The sequence below is a fragment of the Zootoca vivipara genome, chromosome 13 (assembly GCF_963506605.1).
Source record: "Zootoca vivipara chromosome 13, rZooViv1.1, whole genome shotgun sequence".
NCBI classification, from domain to species: Eukaryota; Metazoa; Chordata; class Lepidosauria; order Squamata; family Lacertidae; genus Zootoca; species Zootoca vivipara.
The window spans coordinates 20,882,857-20,902,505 of NC_083288.1; the positions used below are offsets into that span (position 1 = coordinate 20,882,857).

Sequence of the window (19,649 nt, forward strand, 5' to 3'; positions counted from 1 at the left end):
CGTCGATTAGCAAGCGAAGGAGCAATGACTGAAAAGGCAAATATGTGCCGGGAGCTGAGAGAGGGCAAAAGGTTATCAGGGATGCAGTTTCACTGGGACGCAACCCAAGAATGAACAGAGAGCAAACCGATACTTGACTTGGGCTACACACCAGAGAAAAGCCCATGCTAACTCCCTCTGGTGGAATGTAGAAGAACAGCATGCTTTTGGGGGGGTGGATGACAAGGTAAAACCAGAAGAGAAATCCAGTATTTCCACTTTTCACCCGCTGTGCCTTATGTAATAAGGGCACAAACACTCACAGGGGTTTCCCTTTGGAATTCCCTCCTTTCAGGCATTCGTCAGCTGAATCCAAACCTCTTTTACCAGCGCTCTGGTAAAAGAGCCAGTGTGGTGTAGTGGTTAAGAGCGGTAGACTCCTAATCTGGGGAACCAGGTTCGCGCCTCCGCTCCTCCACATGCAGCTGCTGGGTGACCTTGGGCCAGTCACACTTCTTTGAAGTCTCTCAGCCCCACTCACCTCACAGAGTGTTTGTTGTGGGGGAGGAAGGGAAAGGAGAATGTTAGCCGCTTTGGGACTCCTTCGGGTAGTGATAAAGCGGGATATCAAATCCAAATCCAAACTCTTAAGAGTTTCTTTGGAGAAGTTTTTAAAGTTGCCAAGATTAATTGCTTACTTTTGGCCCGGGGTTATTTTTGGCATATGATTTTCACCAACTTCCGATTTGTGAAGCATTTACTCCTTAGCGCTTTTTCTTCTCCTAAAGATGTACTGCGAGGCAACGGGTTCAGATTTTCCCTCTGCGTTTACACCTGAAGTCTTTCTCATGAATGAGTATCGGTTTAGGATCAGTTTTCCTTCTCTTAGATGGACTAACTTTACAGGTTGATGAGACACTTCTGCCCCTCACTAACTCAGCAACGGCTTGAGACCCAATGGCTACCCTCACCTTGTTTAGCCGGCCAGCCAGCCAACGCCATTTCCCAGGATGTGGCCACTGCTGCACGCTGACATTTTAATGTATTATAATCTTTGCTGGAAGCCGCCCAGAGTGGCTGGGGAAACCCAGCCAGATCAGTGGGGTACAAATAAATTATTATTATTATTATTATTATTATTATTATTATTATTATTATTATTATAGGAGCCACATGTGAGAGATGAGGGCCGGGTGGGGACCAAAGATAGGCAAACTACCCCAGAAGGAGCATGACATGTCCCCCAACAGAGCACTTCTGGAGGCAGGAAAGAAGACACACTTTTTTGCGGGGTGGGGGGTGGGGAATCAGGACAGAAGTTAATATTAATCCACATTCACCTTCAACTATCATTCACTAGGCTGAACTTTTACTGTCCAAATGTACATAGGCACAGACTCAAAAGTTGTTACACAGCAGCACTTAAGACAACTGACTGCCCAGACAGAGCAACAACAGGAATTATCAGGATACTATCCAGTACTTTTAATACCTTTACAAAGAACATTAACAGAGCACCACACACACAAGACACACACACACAACAAAGCACATCTCTGACCCATTAGGACCAGTGACTAATGTATTTACTGTTGCACTTCCAGTTTTGTCTACGGAAGAACCACAAAGCGCATGTAAGTTGTCACACTGGGAGATAACATCTCAAGGCAGGAACAGGAGTTCCTCAAAATTAATGTTACTGAAACAGGGATTCCCTGCCTCTTTCCCACCATACACCCATCTGCTATGGATTAGGGAGGCCTGGCAAGTGACGTGGAAGGGCTGCAGTTGCAAAAGCTTGGTGGGAATCACCTCCCTCTTTAAATAAACGGAAGATCAACTTTGGATCCAAACTCTTTGATTGTCCCAGATACTGTGCCAGGTAAGGATGGAATCGGATATCCAGGCCAGCTTTCCACATCCCAAGTATCTCAGGCCTTTTTTGTTTTAAAGAGTTCCTATCTTTTATAGATGGAAGGTCGGAAAATGGGTGAGGGTGGTGAAATCAGAAGCAAAAAGGGAAGACGGAACATCTACCTGTCTTCCCCCCCATTAAGCCTTTCTAGTTCATGGGGACATAGGAAACTGCCTTATACAAAGTTAGATCATTAGCCTATCTTGCTCAGTACTGTCCACATTGACTGACAGCAGCTCTCTGCAATTTCAGCCGGACTGAATCTAGAATCTGCATGCAAAGTATATGTGCTAACACAGCCCCACCCCTTTAAGCTCCTGAACGTATAGCCCTTGCACACCCTTCGTTGTAATTTTACAAGCACCTAATAAGTGCTGGTCTATCCCCCTTCCACCACTCCCAGTCCTTGCACCAGAATCTACATGTGTGTGCCAATGTTGTTTAACTGCATTTTCTGCACTGAATGAATGACCTGGACTGAATGACCTGGGAGGTCTCTTCCAACTCCACCTTGGTTGCCCATTTAACAGACCTCCCAATGTTCTTTTTTGTTGGTTTCAGAATCTGGGTCCTCTTCAACACAGAGCACAAGCCTCTTCTAATCATGCCTGATATAGTGAGTTTACAGAAACTGAACTAAGCCTATCTGCTCCATTCTAATGCGGAACCACACATATATATACAGTGCTACCTCGACTTATGAACGACTCAACAACCAAATTTTTTGACTTACAAATGGGGCAAATGGCCGCATGCTTATGAATTTCTCGACATCTGAACGGAAACCGCGGTGGTTAGATAGGTTTTTTTTGACTTACGAATTTTTAGATGGGGTTGCTTCGACTTACAAATTTTTCCATTTCTGATGCATTCCTATGGGAAATCGCGTTTCCAATGGCGCTTTTCGACTTATGAATTTTTCAACATACGAAAGGTGCCTTCGGAACGGATTAAATTCGTAAGTCGAGGCACCACTGTATATGCTTGCCACAGCATTAAGACCATCTGAAAAAGTCAAGAAGTTGTTTTAAACTGCTTTTAATATCATGTTCTAATGTTGTAACTTGCCCTGCGACCTTAGTCTGAAGGGCAGGTAATTAATAATAATAATGATGATCTCCCACCAGCACCTCAAAACTCTGGAAAGTATAGCTTTGGGGTACTGAAAATCCCCAAGGTTTTATGCTTTGGGAGAAATGTTAGCTGAATGGGTGAATAGTTTAAAAATCTGTAGCGCAGTCACACCCTGAACATAAATATTGTTACCTCCAGGGCCTAAATATATGAGATGGGGAAAAGGAGATTAATTTTTAGAAGACATCTGAAGGCAGCCCTGTATTGGGAAGTTTTTACTGTTCGATGTTTTATTATGTTTTTATATGTGTTGGAAGTTGCCCTGAGTGGCTGGAGCAACCCAGCCAGATGGGCGGGATATAAATAATAAAATTATTATTATTATTTATTATTATTATTAGGCAGGTACCTTTTAACAGGGCTCAGAGATCCATAAGGTCCTTGCCCAGGTTGCAACCCAATTACAAGGAAAATTACTGAGGCTAAATAAAGTGCAGACCGTGCTTGAGGATATATGTATGCCAACTTATTTCCCTGCTTCTTATGCATCTGTTGTCCAGATCTCATGAGATTGCTAGTCAAATAAGCAACATCCTGAAACAGTGACTTGCTGGCTCAGGTCCTTCTCTAGACCTGAATGAATGCTTGCACAGTTCAAGTAGAACATGCAGTTTGAGAGACAGAGATTTGTGCTTCCTTAATGTGACATACTCTCAAGAATGACCAGTCCTAGAATGCTTAGTGCATATGCAAGAGCAAGATTGCTGGTGGAATGGACAAACACACAAAATAATCAAGGACACTAATCTCAGGGATTGTAGGAGCCAGTGCTGCTAGTGGGCCCAAAAATAAAAAAGAACAATTTCAAAATTAAAACAGAATGGTTGGGATTGTGCTTTGTGTGTAGGAAGAAGCCCATGCTACAAGTTTGCACTGCCCTTCTCTGCAATAATGTTTAGGCTGCTTCAACCTGCCTTTCTTCCAATGGTTTACACAGAGATTACCACCACTTTATCCTCACCAGTACCTTGTAAGGTAGGCTAGGCTGAGAGTTAGCAGCTGCTTGAACAGCACTGCAAGGTTTTCAATTCCAGGTCTCCCCAGTCTATGACTTTGTCCAGCGGTTCTTTGGGTGCTATGTCTGAGAGGCAAGTGGGGGAACAAGTAATTTGGCACTTAAAAAAGAGAGAGGGTGAACTCTACAAGCTTCTCAAGGAGACAGCCTCTCGTAGATCCAGTTGGCCTCTCCTCTGTGGGTCATAGGTTTCAAGGGTGCACTGCTGTCTTGGAGGTACCGGAAAACAATGCGGTCATGCAAACGGTTTGTCTGGCCCTGCCAGAACTCTATGACTTTTGGCTTCAAGATGTAGCCTCCCCTAGAGGGGATAAAAGAGAGAGAGAGAGAGATAAAGAGACTGAAAGAAAGAGCCCTAAAACAACAAAGCACTAACTCGCCAATTGGTAATAGGGCTGTGTGAGCTATGTAAACAAACCTCAGGGGGTGCGGAAATAAATCAAGAGCAGGCATCCCCAAACTGCGGCCCTCCAGGTGTTTTGGCCTACAACTCCCATGATCCCTAGCTAACAGGACCAGTGGCCGGGGAAGATGGGAATTGCAGTCCAAAACATCCGGAGGGCCAAAGTTTGGGGGTGCCTGATCAAGAGGCTTGTTGTTGTTGTTGTTTAGTCGTTCAGTCGTGTCTGACTCTTCGTGACCCCATGGACCAGAGCACGCCAGGCACTCCTGCCTCCCGCAGTTTGGTCAGACTCATGTTGGTGGCTTCGAGAACACTGTCCAACCATTTTATCCTCAGTCGTCCCCTTCTCCTTCTCCCCTTCTCTCTTTTCCAGGGAGTCTTCTCTTCTCATGAGGTGGCCAAAGTATTGGAGCCTCAGCTTCAGGATCTGTCCTTCCAGTGAGCACTCTCTAATCCAGGCACCCCCAAACTTCAGCCCTCCAGATGTTTTGGACTACAATTCCCATCTTCCCCCACCACTGGTCCTGTTAGCTAGGGATCATGGGAGTTGTAGGCCAAAACATCTGGAGGGTCGCAGTTTGGGGATGCCAGCTCTAATCCCTGCTGTGGTGTTTGGCACAACCTACTTCCTCAACTTCCTTTGGCTTGAGTTTATCCCAACCAGCCCAATCCACCACGGTAAAAAAAGACCACAAGTTTCTGAAACCAACTTCATGGATCTATGGCTCATCACAATCGAGAGGGGGGGGACAACATACAGAAAACCAAACGGCCAGAATACACACCGAGGCCTGACTCACCAATATGCTGGCTTAGGCACCTTAGCCTCTCGGTATACCTCTTCCAGCTCTGAATTTTTCTTCCTTAAATACTAACAAAAAGAGGAAAAGGGCTGTGAAGCTTTTCACCAAAAGAAACTACCTGGGAGCTTGGTAACAACTCCAATCTGCTAGCTGATGTAGAGAGGCTTGCGGATAATCTGCACTTTGTAAGGATGGCTAACGAGCATGTCGTTTGCTGAGAACTGGAGGGAGGGGATGCTAAGGGACAAGCTCAGTGGATAATGGGTGGTGTTAGGGCTAGCCTATTAATTTATTTAAAGGTTTTATATCCCACCTTCCAGTCGAATGATCTGCAAGGTAAACTGTAATTATATATGCCAGGAAGCCACAACATTTTGAGCCCCAGGGACATAGATGGAAAGCTTAGGAACTGCCATGGCCACCCAAAAAAACCCCCATTTCACAGAAGAAAGGCTGGTGATGCTCAGACACACCCCAAACAAAAAAAGGAACCCAAACACCTATACCTATTATAGACAAATCTAAAAGTTATTTGTGTTTAAAATGGCTGTTAAGAACTCAAGCTCAACTACAAGAAGTCAATACACACTGGATATCTACTGTAGCAGAGTTGGGGAGCCTGCCTAGCCCGGTGGGACACATTGGCATCTCCCGCACCAAGTCTGAGCTGCCCATTTGTCAATTGCCTGATCTTTCATGACTGCAGGGGTCTTTGGAAGCTGCTCTTAAAAAGCACGAGTTGCACAGTGCTTTGCACAGTGGGTATAGAGACACTGCCATCAGAGAGCCTTTTGGCCGAGCCCTACCATTATGCAACATCATATGAAATCACATCAGCTGAAATGACCCGGCAAGTCAAATGATGAAGCCCAGGGGCCAGACATACCCCACCCCTGTACTACAGGATGCCTATGTTGTGGAGGAGCTTTCAACTTTTGAGCAGAACCATGTTTGAAATTGTTCTTCAATATCCCTGATGGCGAGCAGACCACCTTGAGAACCTTCTATGTTAAGTTTTGATACCCATTTACAGGTTATTATTTTTGTTACCGCATCTGGCAACGTACACCCAGGCTCTCCAGCTTATCATGAAAAGGGACATTTCAACACTGTTTCCCCACCCCCAACGCAGGTTCAAGAAAGGGCAGCCCCAACACTGCAGCTCCTCACCTCTCTGTCCGCAATCACTGTGCTCTGATGACTCACTACAGCCCCGATCTGGCTGCTCTTTGGACGTGTATAGAAGTACTTCTCCGACTCCTGCTCAGAAAGCTTCTCTACAGGGCCCTCAATCCGTACCTGAAAGCAATTCAGTTCAAAGCATGTGAAGCACAAGACCAGAGTGAGGATGTGCTAGTAAGGGGGCTTTGCTGTGTAGTTCAAATCAGTTACCCCAAGCTCCTCTCCAATATGGTGGGATTAACTGAGAAAAGAGAAGGGGGGTGGAGATGGAAAACTTAATTTTTAAAACTTAATTGGACAATTCCAACTCTTCTGATTTGCTCGTTTTCTGTGTGAAGCTCTGCTCAAAAAAAGTCTCTTCTCTTTCCACACGCTGGGATTTCCCCAACCTACTTAATCTTGCATAGGCAAACATTCCCTCTTACTTCTTAAACCCATCAAATTGCCAAGTAAAAAACAGACTCATTCCAAACTTTCCTATTCCATGTCATTGTTTTGTCTATTGTCCATGAAACAAAATATGATGAATTAAAGGTTCTTTTCTCCCACCCCACACCTCCGGATGCCTGTGGCCCATGGCGTTGTTCCATCTAGCATGTCGCTTCTTGCCTTGCAGTGGTGGGAACAACTGTCTATCATTAGATCTTGAGGGAGGAGGAATAGCAAACTCACACCCCACAGACTCTATGGCCTCTCTATGGCATAGAGAGATGGCCACAGAGAGGGAAAGCACGACTTCTAGTCTCTATGGGAGTCTTTCCCATGGCCACGTTTTAAGGTGGCCTGCTCATGTTGGGGGCTCTCTGAGCAGGGAAAGGGAGCTGAAAGACAGTAGGGAGGAGGTGGCTGAAAGAACAAGACACACCGCAATGAATAGCACTTTTGGGTTCCAAAATTCAGACTTGCTACAAACCAGAGAGGATAACTACAGTACTCCCTCCGAGCTGCTCCAAAGGGATTGTTTCCTTTTCACTAGATACAAGAAGAGCTGAAGCAAACTCAAGTACCGACACTTCAATCCCTTCTATACTTGAGATCAGAGTTCAGCATCTTCCACAGAACAGGCCAGAGAGGAAGAGCCTCCAGCTAAAGCAAGATCATCTGTTCAAGTCCATCTGTTACATACAGTAAGACTCAGAGCATATAAGCAGCAACTGGGAAAATGAAAACGAGCAGCCATGACAAAAGTTCCCTGAAGCTCCTCTCACCGTGTCACCCATCCCATGTATTACAGAGGTTTCCAGTTTGACTACAGGACTTCTTTTCAGTAGAGGCAGAGAAGAGAGTTTACCTGGCGATTGAGGGGCTCCCAGTAGAAGACCATCGAAGCAAATGGGTTTGAATCCTGCAAATGGTGAGAAAAGCAACAGTAAAAAGAAAGTTGCCGTGTCCTCTGACTAAGGCTGTGTACATATCAGATTCAAAGCATGTGACTTCCCGCAAAGAATCATGGGAACTGTAGTTTGTGGGGAATTGTAACTGTGTGGGAGGTAGTGTTCCCTGCATTCTTTGGGGGTGGGGGAAAGTGCTTTAAACATATGGTGTCTACACAGAGAAACCTGGATTCCCTAAGCTAGAAGGCAAGGATGATCTGGAAGGAGGTTTTTAGACTGAAGAGTTTTTTGTCGTACTTTTTTTTCCAGTCAGCCTCTCTCTCTCTCTCTCTCTGCTCCTTGCTGCTTAAATTATCTATTTGCAGAAGGAAGAGGGTGTTTTTTTTTTACTCATAACCCTTTGGCTGGCCCAGTTTAGCTCAGGGTCACCTGTTGCTGAGCTGGCAAAAACTGAGACGCCATAAATCGCTTCTATGAGACTTCCAGTTCCGCCTCAGTAGCTTGCATAGGTGCTTATGTATGTTCCCACAGCAAAATGGAAGCAGAATAGGCAAATATTTGCAACTTTCCTTACTTTGCATAATTGATATTGGTCACACAATGTAGATATCCTAAATGTTGCTGTTTCACTTAAAAAAAAGAAGAAGCCTGGATTCAAAGTGTCAGCCCCATAGAAGTAAATCCGAGGTGCCAGTTTACAAAGGTTCAACTTTTCTCCGATAATCTTTTTGTAGAAGTAGCACTCACCAGCTCTCTTCCTTTCCGGCTCTCATGGTTAGTGAAGAAGCGAAAGCCTTCTTGGCTAAACCCTTTCAAAAGCAGCATCCGAGCAGAAGGTCGTCCATCTCTGGGAAGGAATAAACACAGCTTGTAGAAAGGCAAATATCTCTTCTCTACTTTGGCCCCGGGTCCCCCAAACCCATAAAGCAACAAGAATACATGCCATCAGGCAATGATTCCTACCTAGTACAGGTGGCCAAGCACATGGCGTTGACTTCCCCGATAGATGGGCACTTCATAGCTTCTTCAAACCATACAGAGAACTGCTTAATAGGGTTAAGGGAGGTCAGATGTTTCTCCTCAAAGGCCTGGGATGGCAACAAAAAACACCCACATTTTTAGCAGGTGGCCGCACTGTTTGATGCCAGTTGTTCTCCCCTTTCAGTCACACACCTATCACTTCTCATTTCCAAAATGTGGTCAGGGTGTCATATCCTACTGCTTCTCCCTCACTTATTCTGTTCTTGTAAATTCACCAACCCTTTCGATTCCTCATTCCCTCTTTTAGATATTCCCCAAATGTTCCATCTTCCTCCCAACCTTCATGGTTCCATAATCATCACCTGACCCTTTCCTCCAAACCTGCCTGCATATATCAGTTGACACACCCACCCAACCTTATGGACCCAGTCTCATAGTGCTTAATAATTTGAAGCAAAAGCTCTCCGCCCCGTCTCTTAATATTTGTTTTGGATGTCTTGGGTGGGTTCCAGTCTAAATTAGATGTGAAGCCATGACTAATGTAAGCCCCGGTGATTTCAAAGGGATTCTAAATGCAATTTCAATTTGATCTAACCCCTTGTTCACAGCTTCAAACGTAAAGGAGTTCTATTTTTAGTTTACTTGCAAATCTAGTAAGAAGGAAAAGGCAAGATGAAAGGAAATTGAAAAAATAAAAAGAGAGAAGAGGAAAAAATAAAAACAGCAAGTACCGGTAATAATATGCCAGTAATGATAGACTACACTGCAGGTAGGTACAGTAACCATCAGTATACAAATTTTAACATAAGCCCTTTAGATGTCCACATAGACATCCACCTGAAATTGTCACCTATATGAAATATGTTAGATCTACCGGTCTATGAAATAGGTTAGATCAAATACAAACTGGGTAGCGAGGCCTTCAGACCATTATGTAATAGACAGTGGGCATTTATTTTTCCACAACTCTCTTACCGGTATACTTTCAGCACCTGTTTGTGTTAAGATGAGTGAGTGTCTCTATATATGCTCAGCCATTCTGTATATGCTCAGAAACAACACTTTTATTACTACGCTACGATTCTTTTCGGAGCGAAAGTCAAACTGCGAGGCTAAGCGCTGGCCCAAGAAACGCAGCGCACTCTGCACAAGCTCAGAGGCACTCTGCCTTTCAGCATTCCCCGGCCCCGGAACTAGTGCAGAAACATGTTCTGGGGTTTAATGCTGCTCCCTCACCTCTTCGTCCCCCCTGTAGTCTTTCCGAAGGTGCGTCAGATCCATGGCACGAGACGATTTCCCCGCTTGGCTTGAACCACGAAACCCCAAAGGACGCGACCCCAGACGCCCTGCGCGGCTCAACATCAAAATATCCCTTTTGCCCCCTTGCAGTGCGCACGCGCAGAAAAGAACGACGCGGGCGGAAGCAGCTCGCGTCTTCTCCGCTAAATTCAGAGGCCGGGAGGAAACGAGGTCTCAAGCGCCCAATCAGAAACGAAGCGAGAGCCCCCATTTCCCTCCACCTCGGCCCTTCTTCGACCACAGCAATTAAAGAGCGCGAAACGACGAAGTTATCACCAATCAGAAGGTAGAAGGCGTTCCCTCGTAAACCAATGGAAAGCGACTTGCCTCTAACATCGCGAAGGCTCTGTGTACAGGGGAAACGCGCCCGTAAGCTCGCGAGTGTACTGTACACAGTTCTTCGGCCCCACGTTCTGCTTATGAAGTTGTTTCGGCTGTGAAATAAGTGGCTGGCCTATACTGTAGCTTGAAAGCATATTAAAAATGCCTTTTGTCTCTCAAAGTATGCACAGTTCCCAGCAACCCTTAAACTACAGTGCCCATAATTATTTGAGGGGGGTATTGTTTCGAATGTGCTTTAAAGGCATAGTGTGTAGTGTACAGTACGCAGTTTCAAGCCCCTACTAGCAGTGTGTTCTCCCCTGACTATTCACAAATGGTTGCAACAAAGACAAGGGCTTCTTGCTCTTCCTGAGATCTTATTTATTTCCTAACTTTTCTTCAAGCAGCTCTGCTGTAGATCCCTCGCCTCTACCTGTGTAGCATATTAATTAACCTCTTGGACTAGGCTAAGAGACAATGGGCTTCATGGCCAAGTGAGGATTTGATTGATCATCAATTTTTTTTAGATGCCAGCAGAAATGGCAGCAGAAATGTCACATCAAGGGTAGTAGATTCATACATGCACCCACAATCCACAAATACATGGGTTTTTGCCCAAAGACTGTGGTGAGCTCACCCCAAGATGCATAACTGAAAGATCATTTTCTATATTTTTTCAGTAACACATATAGATTTGTGGGCAACTAACACCTGCCAGGAGCAATGCCTCAATATCTTCCACATGCGGCATGGCAGGAAGATTTTGGGCGTCACATTGCAGGGCAGAATCTCCAAGATGTGCTCTCCAAAAGCCCACATTCCCTGTATGTTGGCATTTGTGTCTCAGCAAGGTCTATGCTTGGTCATGTCCACAGAATGGAGGATTGCAGGATCTCCAAGGGTGTGTTGGATGGGGAGCTGGCTTCAGTCTGCATATGTGATATGAATGCTGGCAACATTAACTCCGACATGTGGGAATCCCTTGCTGGCAATCCCAGTGCCTGGAGACAGGTCCTGTATCCACATTGGCCAGAGGAGGAATGACAGCTGGGAGGAGCGCAGAGAGAAGAAATGCCATGGTGCTTCTGCAACAGCACAACCAGTCGCCTTCACCTGCCCCAGTTGCAACAAAACATATCTCTCCTGTATTGGTCTCTATAGCCCCAACAGGCATTGTAACTCTTCAACGTTTTGACTTCAGCCCTGGAGGCGGACTCTTCCATTTTCTCCTGAGACAGACGGATGCCAGCCAACACAGCACAGCAGCTGCTTTTGGGCTGTTCTAAATCCCTATGTGCATTGCCAGAAGTGACATTTAAAATGGCATTTGCAGGATCTGTTGTGGTGACATCCTGCATAAGCCCCATATACACAAACAAACTCTGCTATGTGTACTAGGCACATGGGCAAATCTTGCCTGAATGGAAAGCAAAAATATGCATAACGAACTGAATGAATTAGAAACTATAGCACCTGTGTTCATATTAAGAGTAACAATGCCCCTGGCTGACCCAGGTTGCTAAGGTAACAGTGACATGCCCTTCATTGTGACACCTCCCTCTGTTGGCCCACCTATTAGATGACCAGAGGTCCTCTATGAGAGTAAGTGTTTGATGCTTTTCTCTTTCATTTTGTTAACATTTCCATAATTGTTATATTTTTAGTCTGATTATAAACTAATAGAACTGGAAACCTGCTTTTGGTGTATGAGACCTAGATGAGACGAGACTCCCTAATTGCATAGAAGGACTTGTCACCAGCTGCTGTTACTAAATTCTCCAAAGAGCGGAACTCCTATTTCTGTTCTTAACTAAGTGCCGGACATGAGCGGAACTGCTGGGAGAGGGAGGGTGAAATATAGAAAACACAGAATCCTCTAGAAATTGCAGGCAATGTGAAACGATAGGTTATTTGGGTGTGCTTAGAATCATGTTGCACAGTTCAGTAAGAAGTGATGTACATGAATACCCAGCACAGGCATCCCCAAACTGCGGCCCTCCAGATGTTTTGGCCTACACCTCCCATGATCCCTAGCTAACAGGACCAATGGTCGGGGAAGATGGGAATTGTAGTCCAAAACATCTGAAGGGCCGAAGTTTGGGGATGCCTGACCTAGCATATCAATGTTAGGTCATATGTGCTCCCAATTTGATAAGATGCTGGACAATAAATTTGTTAAATCTTAAAATACTTCTCTTTTCTAGACGTTGTTCTTGTGACAATGAACTTGAAGCATTCTGTAAACTCTTCCTGGAGAAAGCGAGGGAGGGAAGGGGAGACAGAGACACAAACACACACACACACACTTGAGGTGCAGCTAGGATTTGTTAGTGATTTCTGGTTCTATTGCTCTTTATGACTTGTTCAAAGCTATTCTAGGGGGGACCCTCCTCAGTGCTGAAAGGATTAATTTCAAAAGATTATCACTAGAACCATTTTAAATGCTTCAACTAAAATGGCTTGCCTTTTCCTTTGTGGGGACCTTCAAAACTCCAGCAGGCGATATTGAGGAAAAGGGATTTTGATTGCATATTATACAATTCCATAAATTGCTCCCACCTGTGCTTAGAAATATAATTCCAAAGGAAAAGAAAGAAATATAATTCCCTCTATTTCCAATGTTCAGGCTGTGAGTGCAGTTCCTCATGTAACCAAAATGGCACCATCTGCGCGCAAGAGAAATGTATCAGCAGGCTTGGGACAACTCCAAGGTTTGCCAAAACATAAAAAAAAAATATTTAGGAAAAACCCTGTTGTGTAGGTCGGAAAACTTGGGGGGCGGGGGTAATGAAGACTGATCATGCCCAGAGTCCATGAAATGCTGACTAGAAATGGGTGGGTGGGGGGAAACTATGGAGAAGGCGAATAGAATGGAGTGGAATGATTGGAATCCTGTTGCTTTGTCAAGCTCTGATGCTGCCCAGCAGGAGTTAGGATGCTGCCCTAATACATGAACCACCCCAAGCCCTGAAATCAACAGGGGGGGCTGTTTGTGGTCCCACCAAAGGATGTAGCCTGTCAAATGGGCATTCAGGGCAGGGCCTTTTCTGTAGTGGCTCTGCAGTTATGATCTTCCCTCTCTTGGAGGCAAAAATGGTTAAAGACACTGATGGGTTTCCAGCACATGCTGAAGGCTCCCTTGTTTTCACAAGCTTTTGGAAGCCATGTTGAGATTTATTTTTCATCCTCTAGTCTTTTTTTAGTATTTTTCACCAATTATCCTTGTTTTCCTGTGGGTTTTCTTTCCCCCCTCTTTTTTTTCCAAAAGGGTTTCTGTAAATCTTATTATGTTTGCTTTATGTAAACTGCTTTGAGCTCATGTCATGGCCTGATGCAAAGCAGCATAGAAAAACTCTTAAGGGTTGCATTCAACTAAGCTGTACTCAGACTAGACTAGACTAGACTAGACTAGACTAGACCCACTGACGCGAACCAATGTTAGTCACCTTCATTAACTTCAGTGGGTCTAAGATGATTAGGACCAGGGCTGGAGACAAACCTAAATAAACAGAGAAGTAAATATCTAGAAACACTACATACTACAAAGGCTCCAAGTGGGCAGATAGGGAAGGAAGACTGCAAACCCTCATTTCTCACTTTCCTCTCCCACTCTGTTCTCTAGGCTGTAAAAGCTGCGGATCCCCATTCAGAAGAGGAATGCCAACATTGACGCAGCAGAAGAGGGATACCAGGCAATAGCCTCTGAACCAGAGGGCCTGGGAGGTTTCCTTTCTGCCAAGAGAAAAAGGAGGATGTTTCTACGAAGGAGGATGGGGTAGAGCTAAAAATGGCCTGGAGCTGCTGCAAAGATGATGTCCCGGACCCCATACCTACCCCCACACCTATGCGGCTGGAAGCCCCCAGAAATAAGAACCGAGAAGTCCTAAGTACAAACAACTATCCCCTTCCTCACTGCTGTAGAAGTGAAACCCCTGTGTTTTTGGCACACTCAACCCAGAACGCTCTGATAGCCCAGCCCCATTCACATGTCAGTTGTTTGCCCCATGGGACTGGCAGTAGCAGTTAGTGGGGTGACAGCATTTACCTGGACCCCCCCATCACTGATATCACTGCAGCTTACCAAGAGGGAAAAGGCTTGTGAGGTCAGTGAGCTGCAAACGTACTGGCGGGAGCACTGGATTGGCTTCACCAATGCGCTTACGTTGTGCTCCCTCCCTCCCAGTAAGTCACCTCTCTCCCTCCCAGTAAGCTGCAGTGGCTCCTTGTGGAGCATATGCAACACAGGACTGTCCAGGTGACATGGCTCAGAAGTCAGAACCCTGGGGGCTGGGGAAGACTTGGACACAGGGCCCATCCTCTGAAAGACCTCCAGAAGCTACCACCCCACTGGAGGTTTTCAGCAGAGGGGTTCCCCAGGAGTTAATGAAGCCTTCACCTCCAGGAGATGGCCCTGACCAAGCCTCAGAATATGTCCTCAGAACCCTCAGCAGTGCAGAAAGACACCTCCCTGTGGCCTGGGGAAAAGCAGAATGTTCCTCAGCTTTGTCAGAGCCAGGACCTGAGGAACAAAGCATGGCTCCCTTAAGCACCGACAGTTTCCCGTGGAGTTGGGAGCATCCAAGTCTTTAAAGCATCCAGCCCATTTGCCCTGCATCCAGTGTGCTTGCGAAGCAGCGTGCACACGTCACATTAGCTGCAATCTCTCCTATCGTTTCTTATGAAACACGGTTTTTTGAAGCGTTTCCCCTCAAACCAGCTTTTCTCCAAATTTAGAGAAAGAACCACCCATTTGCATTGCAAGCTGGAAATGTGTCCACAGCCTCGGTTAGCTTGCTACCACTGGGTGTCTTGCATTCAGCCTGACTCAATCCAGCTCCTCTGTGAGCTGACCGTGGTCCTATTCCCCCCCCCCTGCAGGTCCTATCCTGGAACAGCAGTTTGCTCCAGGCAATCTGTGCAAGAGTCTAACTGGCATGATGATGATGATGATTATTATTATTATTATTATACCCTGCCTATCTGGCTGGGTTTCCCCAGCCACTCTGGGCGGCTTCCAGCACATATAGAAATGTAATAAAATGTAATAGAACATGGTGGAGACAGTATGTGGAACAACCTTATCTCCTCCTCATCTGTTTTCGTAAGTGTGCAAAGAGGCCTGACTGTAGCAGGCAGGCTAATGGCTGATGGCAACTGAAGCTTGCTCTAAATTTGGAAGAATCAAGGCTGATATTTTTTGATATTGTGGAACAGTAGTAGCAGGGTTCCTCTCTCTGGCTGTGCACACGCTATACCTTTAAAGAGCAATCAGATAATTATGGGCACCATAATTTACAAACTACAGTGCCCATAATTCTTTGAAGGAGGGAGAATGCACTTGAAGGGTACTTAAAATATATAGTCTGCATCCAGACTCTGTCTGGGAGTAGCCATCCTACTGTGTCCACATGATTTACTTGTGGGAAGTGGCTGAGAAGCCCAGTTGGCTGGATCAGAAGTGTCATGTGGAACAAGATGCAAAATAAAGCTCTTGCCTTAGATAGCTGCTTAGCCAGCATAGCACTTTTGCACATTACAAACTTATTTGAGAATACAGCTGCCATCCCTCTGCCACCCATGGCTTTGTAGTGATGCTTTGGGTTGAATAATGGAGCAGCATTTTCCCTCCAAATCCCTCTATGCACGTGGGGTGGTTTAACTGAGGGCAGCTTCTTACAGTCGTACCTGGTCAGGTGGGCAACTTATTCAGGCATGCTTGCTGTTTTGGTAGTTGCTTATATACTGGAGCATGAGGAGGATGACGACGATGAAGAGGAAGAGCAAAAGCAAAAGAAAGAACAAGAAAAAGAAAAAGAGCAAGAACAAGAACAAGAACAAAGAAAAGTACAAGAACAAGAACAACGAAGGGTACAAGAACTAGAAGGAAAAAGAGAACAAGAAGCAAAAAAAGTACAAGAGCAAGAAGCAAAAAAAGTACAAGAGCAAGAAGCAAAAAAAGTACAAGAACAAGAAGCAAAAAAAGTACAAGAACCACAAAAATTACAAGAACAAGACAAAACACGGCGGCCATCAAAAGGTCAAGGTTGGTGCATAAAACCAAGAAAATATTTACAGTGGAACGCCGGTTTATGAACACCTCGGTTTACGAATTTTCGGTTTACGAACGCTGCGGACCCATCTGGAACGGATTAATTCACTTTCCATTACTTTCAATGGGAAGGTTCGCTTCAGTTTATGAACGCTTCAGTTTATGAACAGACTTCCGGAACCAATTGGTTTCATAAACCGAGGTACCACTGTATCAGTTTAAGAAAAGTATAACCTTCCAACTTCTGCCGGCCCAATACTTGTTCCAAGTCTAGAATGCACAGTGTCTTGTGTCAATATGTACATTAAATATCCCCTTAGAACTATACAGGGTACACTGTATATATATATATATATATATATATATATATATATATATATATACATACACATATACACATACACACACACACACACACACACACACACACACACTCTGTATATATATATATACGGTAGTATGCCACTCTCAGCTTGCAACAAAAAGGGCAACCCAGCTAGTCTCGTCTCTCTCCCAGTACAGTGATACCTCAGGTTACAGACACTTCAGGTTACAGACTCCACTAACCCAGAAATAGTACCTCGGGCTAAGAACTTTGCTTCAGGATGAGAACAGAAACCGCATGGTGGTGGCGAGGCAGCAGCGGGAGGCCCCATTAGCTAAAGTGGTACCTCAGGTTAAGAACAGTTTCAGGTTAAGAATGGACCTCCGGAACGAATTAAGTTCTTAACCTGAGGTACCAGTGTACATATTATCCACGGTGAGTCAGTGAATATGTTCCAATCACTGTGTCCTTTACGCATTAGAGCTTTTCTTTGGGCTACAGCACACACATCCTCTTGCAATAAACAACTAGCTACTCAGCTAGTCTTGTACCCCACTTAAATATTACCCACAATGATTGAATAGATTCCAAGCTCTCTGTCGATACATATCAAGAGATTTCAACAAAGCAAGGAGACTATCATGTTACTAACACCACCTTTTGCTTCCCCCACACCACCCCTGGCAGATGACGATATTGAAAGGGCCTGTACCTCCAAAGATGATGGGACAGAGGCGGAGACACAAACCAATCCACGCTATTTCCCTAAATCACCAAAAAAGATCACATTGGATGAGATCCTGCTTGGAATGCAAAAGATAGATTACACCATCACTAACACAAGTAAGTCAGGAGGACCTCTCATTTTTATTGATTGGTTAATAATGGGATTTGATCAAGCAGTAGAGGGTGTGACTGTCAAGAGCAGGCATGCCCAAACTGTGGCCCTCCAGATGTTTTGACCTACAACTCCCATGATCCCTAGCTAACAGGACCAGTGGTCGGGGAAGATGGGAATTGTAGTCCAAAACATCTGGAGGGCCGAAGTTTGGGGATGCCTGGTCAAGAGCATCTTGATAATACTACTACTAATAATAATACAGTAATAACATTATTATTATTATTATTATTATTATTATTATTATTATTATTATTATTATATTTATTATCATCACCCCACCCATCTGGCTCGGTTTCCCTAGCCCCTCTTTCAACCGAATATTAAAATACAATAATCTATTAAACATTAAAAGCTTCCCTAAACAGGGCTGCCTTCAGATGCCTTCTAAAAGTCTGGTAGTTGTTTTTCTCTTTGACATCTAGTGGGAGGGTTGGTGCCACTACCGAAAAGGCCCTCTGCCTGGTTCCCTGTCACTTGGCTTCTTGCAACGAGGGAACCGTCAGAAGGCCCTCGGCCCTGGACCTCAGTGTCCGGGCAGAACGATGGGGGCGGAGATGCTCCTCCAGGTATACTGGGCCGAGGCCGTCTAGGCCGTTTATTTTGCAAAGGGGGATTGCGCGGGGGGGGGGGAGGCTTCGGCTACACTGCTGTCTCTGCCCCTCCCCACTGCTGGTGTGCACCTCCACTCACAGGTTACCCCCAAGGAAATGCAACCCTCAACAGAAAAAAAGCTTCCTCGCTCCTTCGAGTCCTGCTATACTTCCTGGTTTTTTTTAGCCTTCTGTATCATTCTTGCCACTACAGGTAACTCGCATTTGACACTTCTTTTACTTACGTGGTTGCAGATTTGCAATAAATTGATGGAGAGTGGAGGAAACCCACTCTCCATTTATGTATCCACACACACACATACACCAGCACCTGTGCAGGGAAGGCAAAGCAAGGGATCTGGTGCTGCCTTCCCAAAGCTGGATTAGCAGCCCTCCACCTTGCAAGGGAGTTTGTGGCTTTTACACCTATTTGTGTAGACACGTGGACCCCCGGAACCTAACCTTCACATAAGATGTGAGTTACCTGTTGTCACAGAGCGTGTGTTGAAGCAATAGTTGTTCTGCCCGAGTCAAAAACCATGCTGTCTGATTGCAGTGAGAGACTTTGAGCAGCGCCTCTCCCGCTTGGAGCAGATCGTTTTGAAAATGAGGAATGCGTGGATCCACCACAGAACCTGCCACCTAGAGGGTCTGGAATATGACGATGAACAGGAAGATTAATATTTTTCCCCCCTCCTGATTTTATTGGTTTTGTAGATTTGCAAATCGACATCCTTCCTCCATCCAATAAAAAAATATTTATTTGGGAATCAATAAGTTGTTTAATCTTCTGATCAAGACATGGCTAGTTAAAACATATCTGTGTTTTCTGGTTATGTTTTAACACTTTGTGTTAAACAACCTTTACAATTATTTTTCAAAATGGAGACTTGATCATAATAATAAGTTGACCATTATGGACTATCATTGGCAGGGTGGATAAAAATCTATGGTTTTAAAAAAAAAAAAAAAAAATCAGATTTTTTTTTAATTGGATTTTTTAAAATTTAAATTGGATTTTTAAAATAAAATGCTTTTGGAGGAAAAATATTTCTAAAGATATTTTCTATTTAAGTTACATTATAGTCCAAAGGCTATTCATCAGGAAATAAGGATTTGTTTTAAGTTTTTCATGTGTGCTAAAATGCAGTCTAAGTTGTTTTTTAAAAATTGTTTAATCACATCAGTTAACAAACATGGATACATATGCTATAATGCCATTGTTTTAGTTAAATAAATGGTTTAAATTGTTATTACGGAAATTATTATTTTTCTCCTTCCAATAAAGCACAGCAGAAAAGCTGTCCAAATATGAACAGCTTATTAAACCTCACAATAATTTTATAATTATCTGTCTATGTATTTCTAATAGTATAACCAAACCAGTAAATTTTGATATAACTGTGAAAAATACTCTG

General features: G+C 44.5%; 1 protein-coding gene across 1 annotated transcript; it reads right to left on the minus strand.

Annotated features, from left to right (window-relative positions):
* Nucleotides 1–1,272: 1,272 nt before the first annotated feature.
* PNPO (pyridoxamine 5'-phosphate oxidase) lies at nucleotides 1,273–10,151 on the minus strand. The gene is made up of 7 exons (XM_035137046.2): nucleotides 9,983–10,151; nucleotides 8,729–8,853; nucleotides 8,513–8,612; nucleotides 7,723–7,776; nucleotides 6,420–6,548; nucleotides 5,247–5,317; nucleotides 1,273–4,344 (listed from the first exon to the last, which is right to left on the minus strand). The coding sequence occupies exons 1-7, from the start codon at nucleotides 10,106–10,108 to the stop codon at nucleotides 4,179–4,181; spliced, it is 771 nt and encodes a 256-aa protein (XP_034992937.2). The 5' UTR covers nucleotides 10,109–10,151; the 3' UTR covers nucleotides 1,273–4,178.
* Nucleotides 10,152–19,649: the final 9,498 nt, after the last annotated feature.

Excerpts from the sequence above, each read along its gene's own strand:
- PNPO (XM_035137046.2), bottom strand. The coding sequence starts at position 10,108 with ATGTTGAGCCGCGCAGGGCGTCTGGGGTCGCGTCCTTTGGGGTTTCGT. Across the intron at positions 8,613-8,728 it reads TGCTTGGCCACCTGTACTAG|AGATGGACGACCTTCTGCTC; the intron begins GTAGGAATCATT and ends ATTCCTTCCCAG. Across the intron at positions 4,345-5,246 it reads GTGCCTAAGCCAGCATATTG|GGGAGGCTACATCTTGAAGC; the intron begins GTGAGTCAGGCC and ends TATCCCCTCTAG.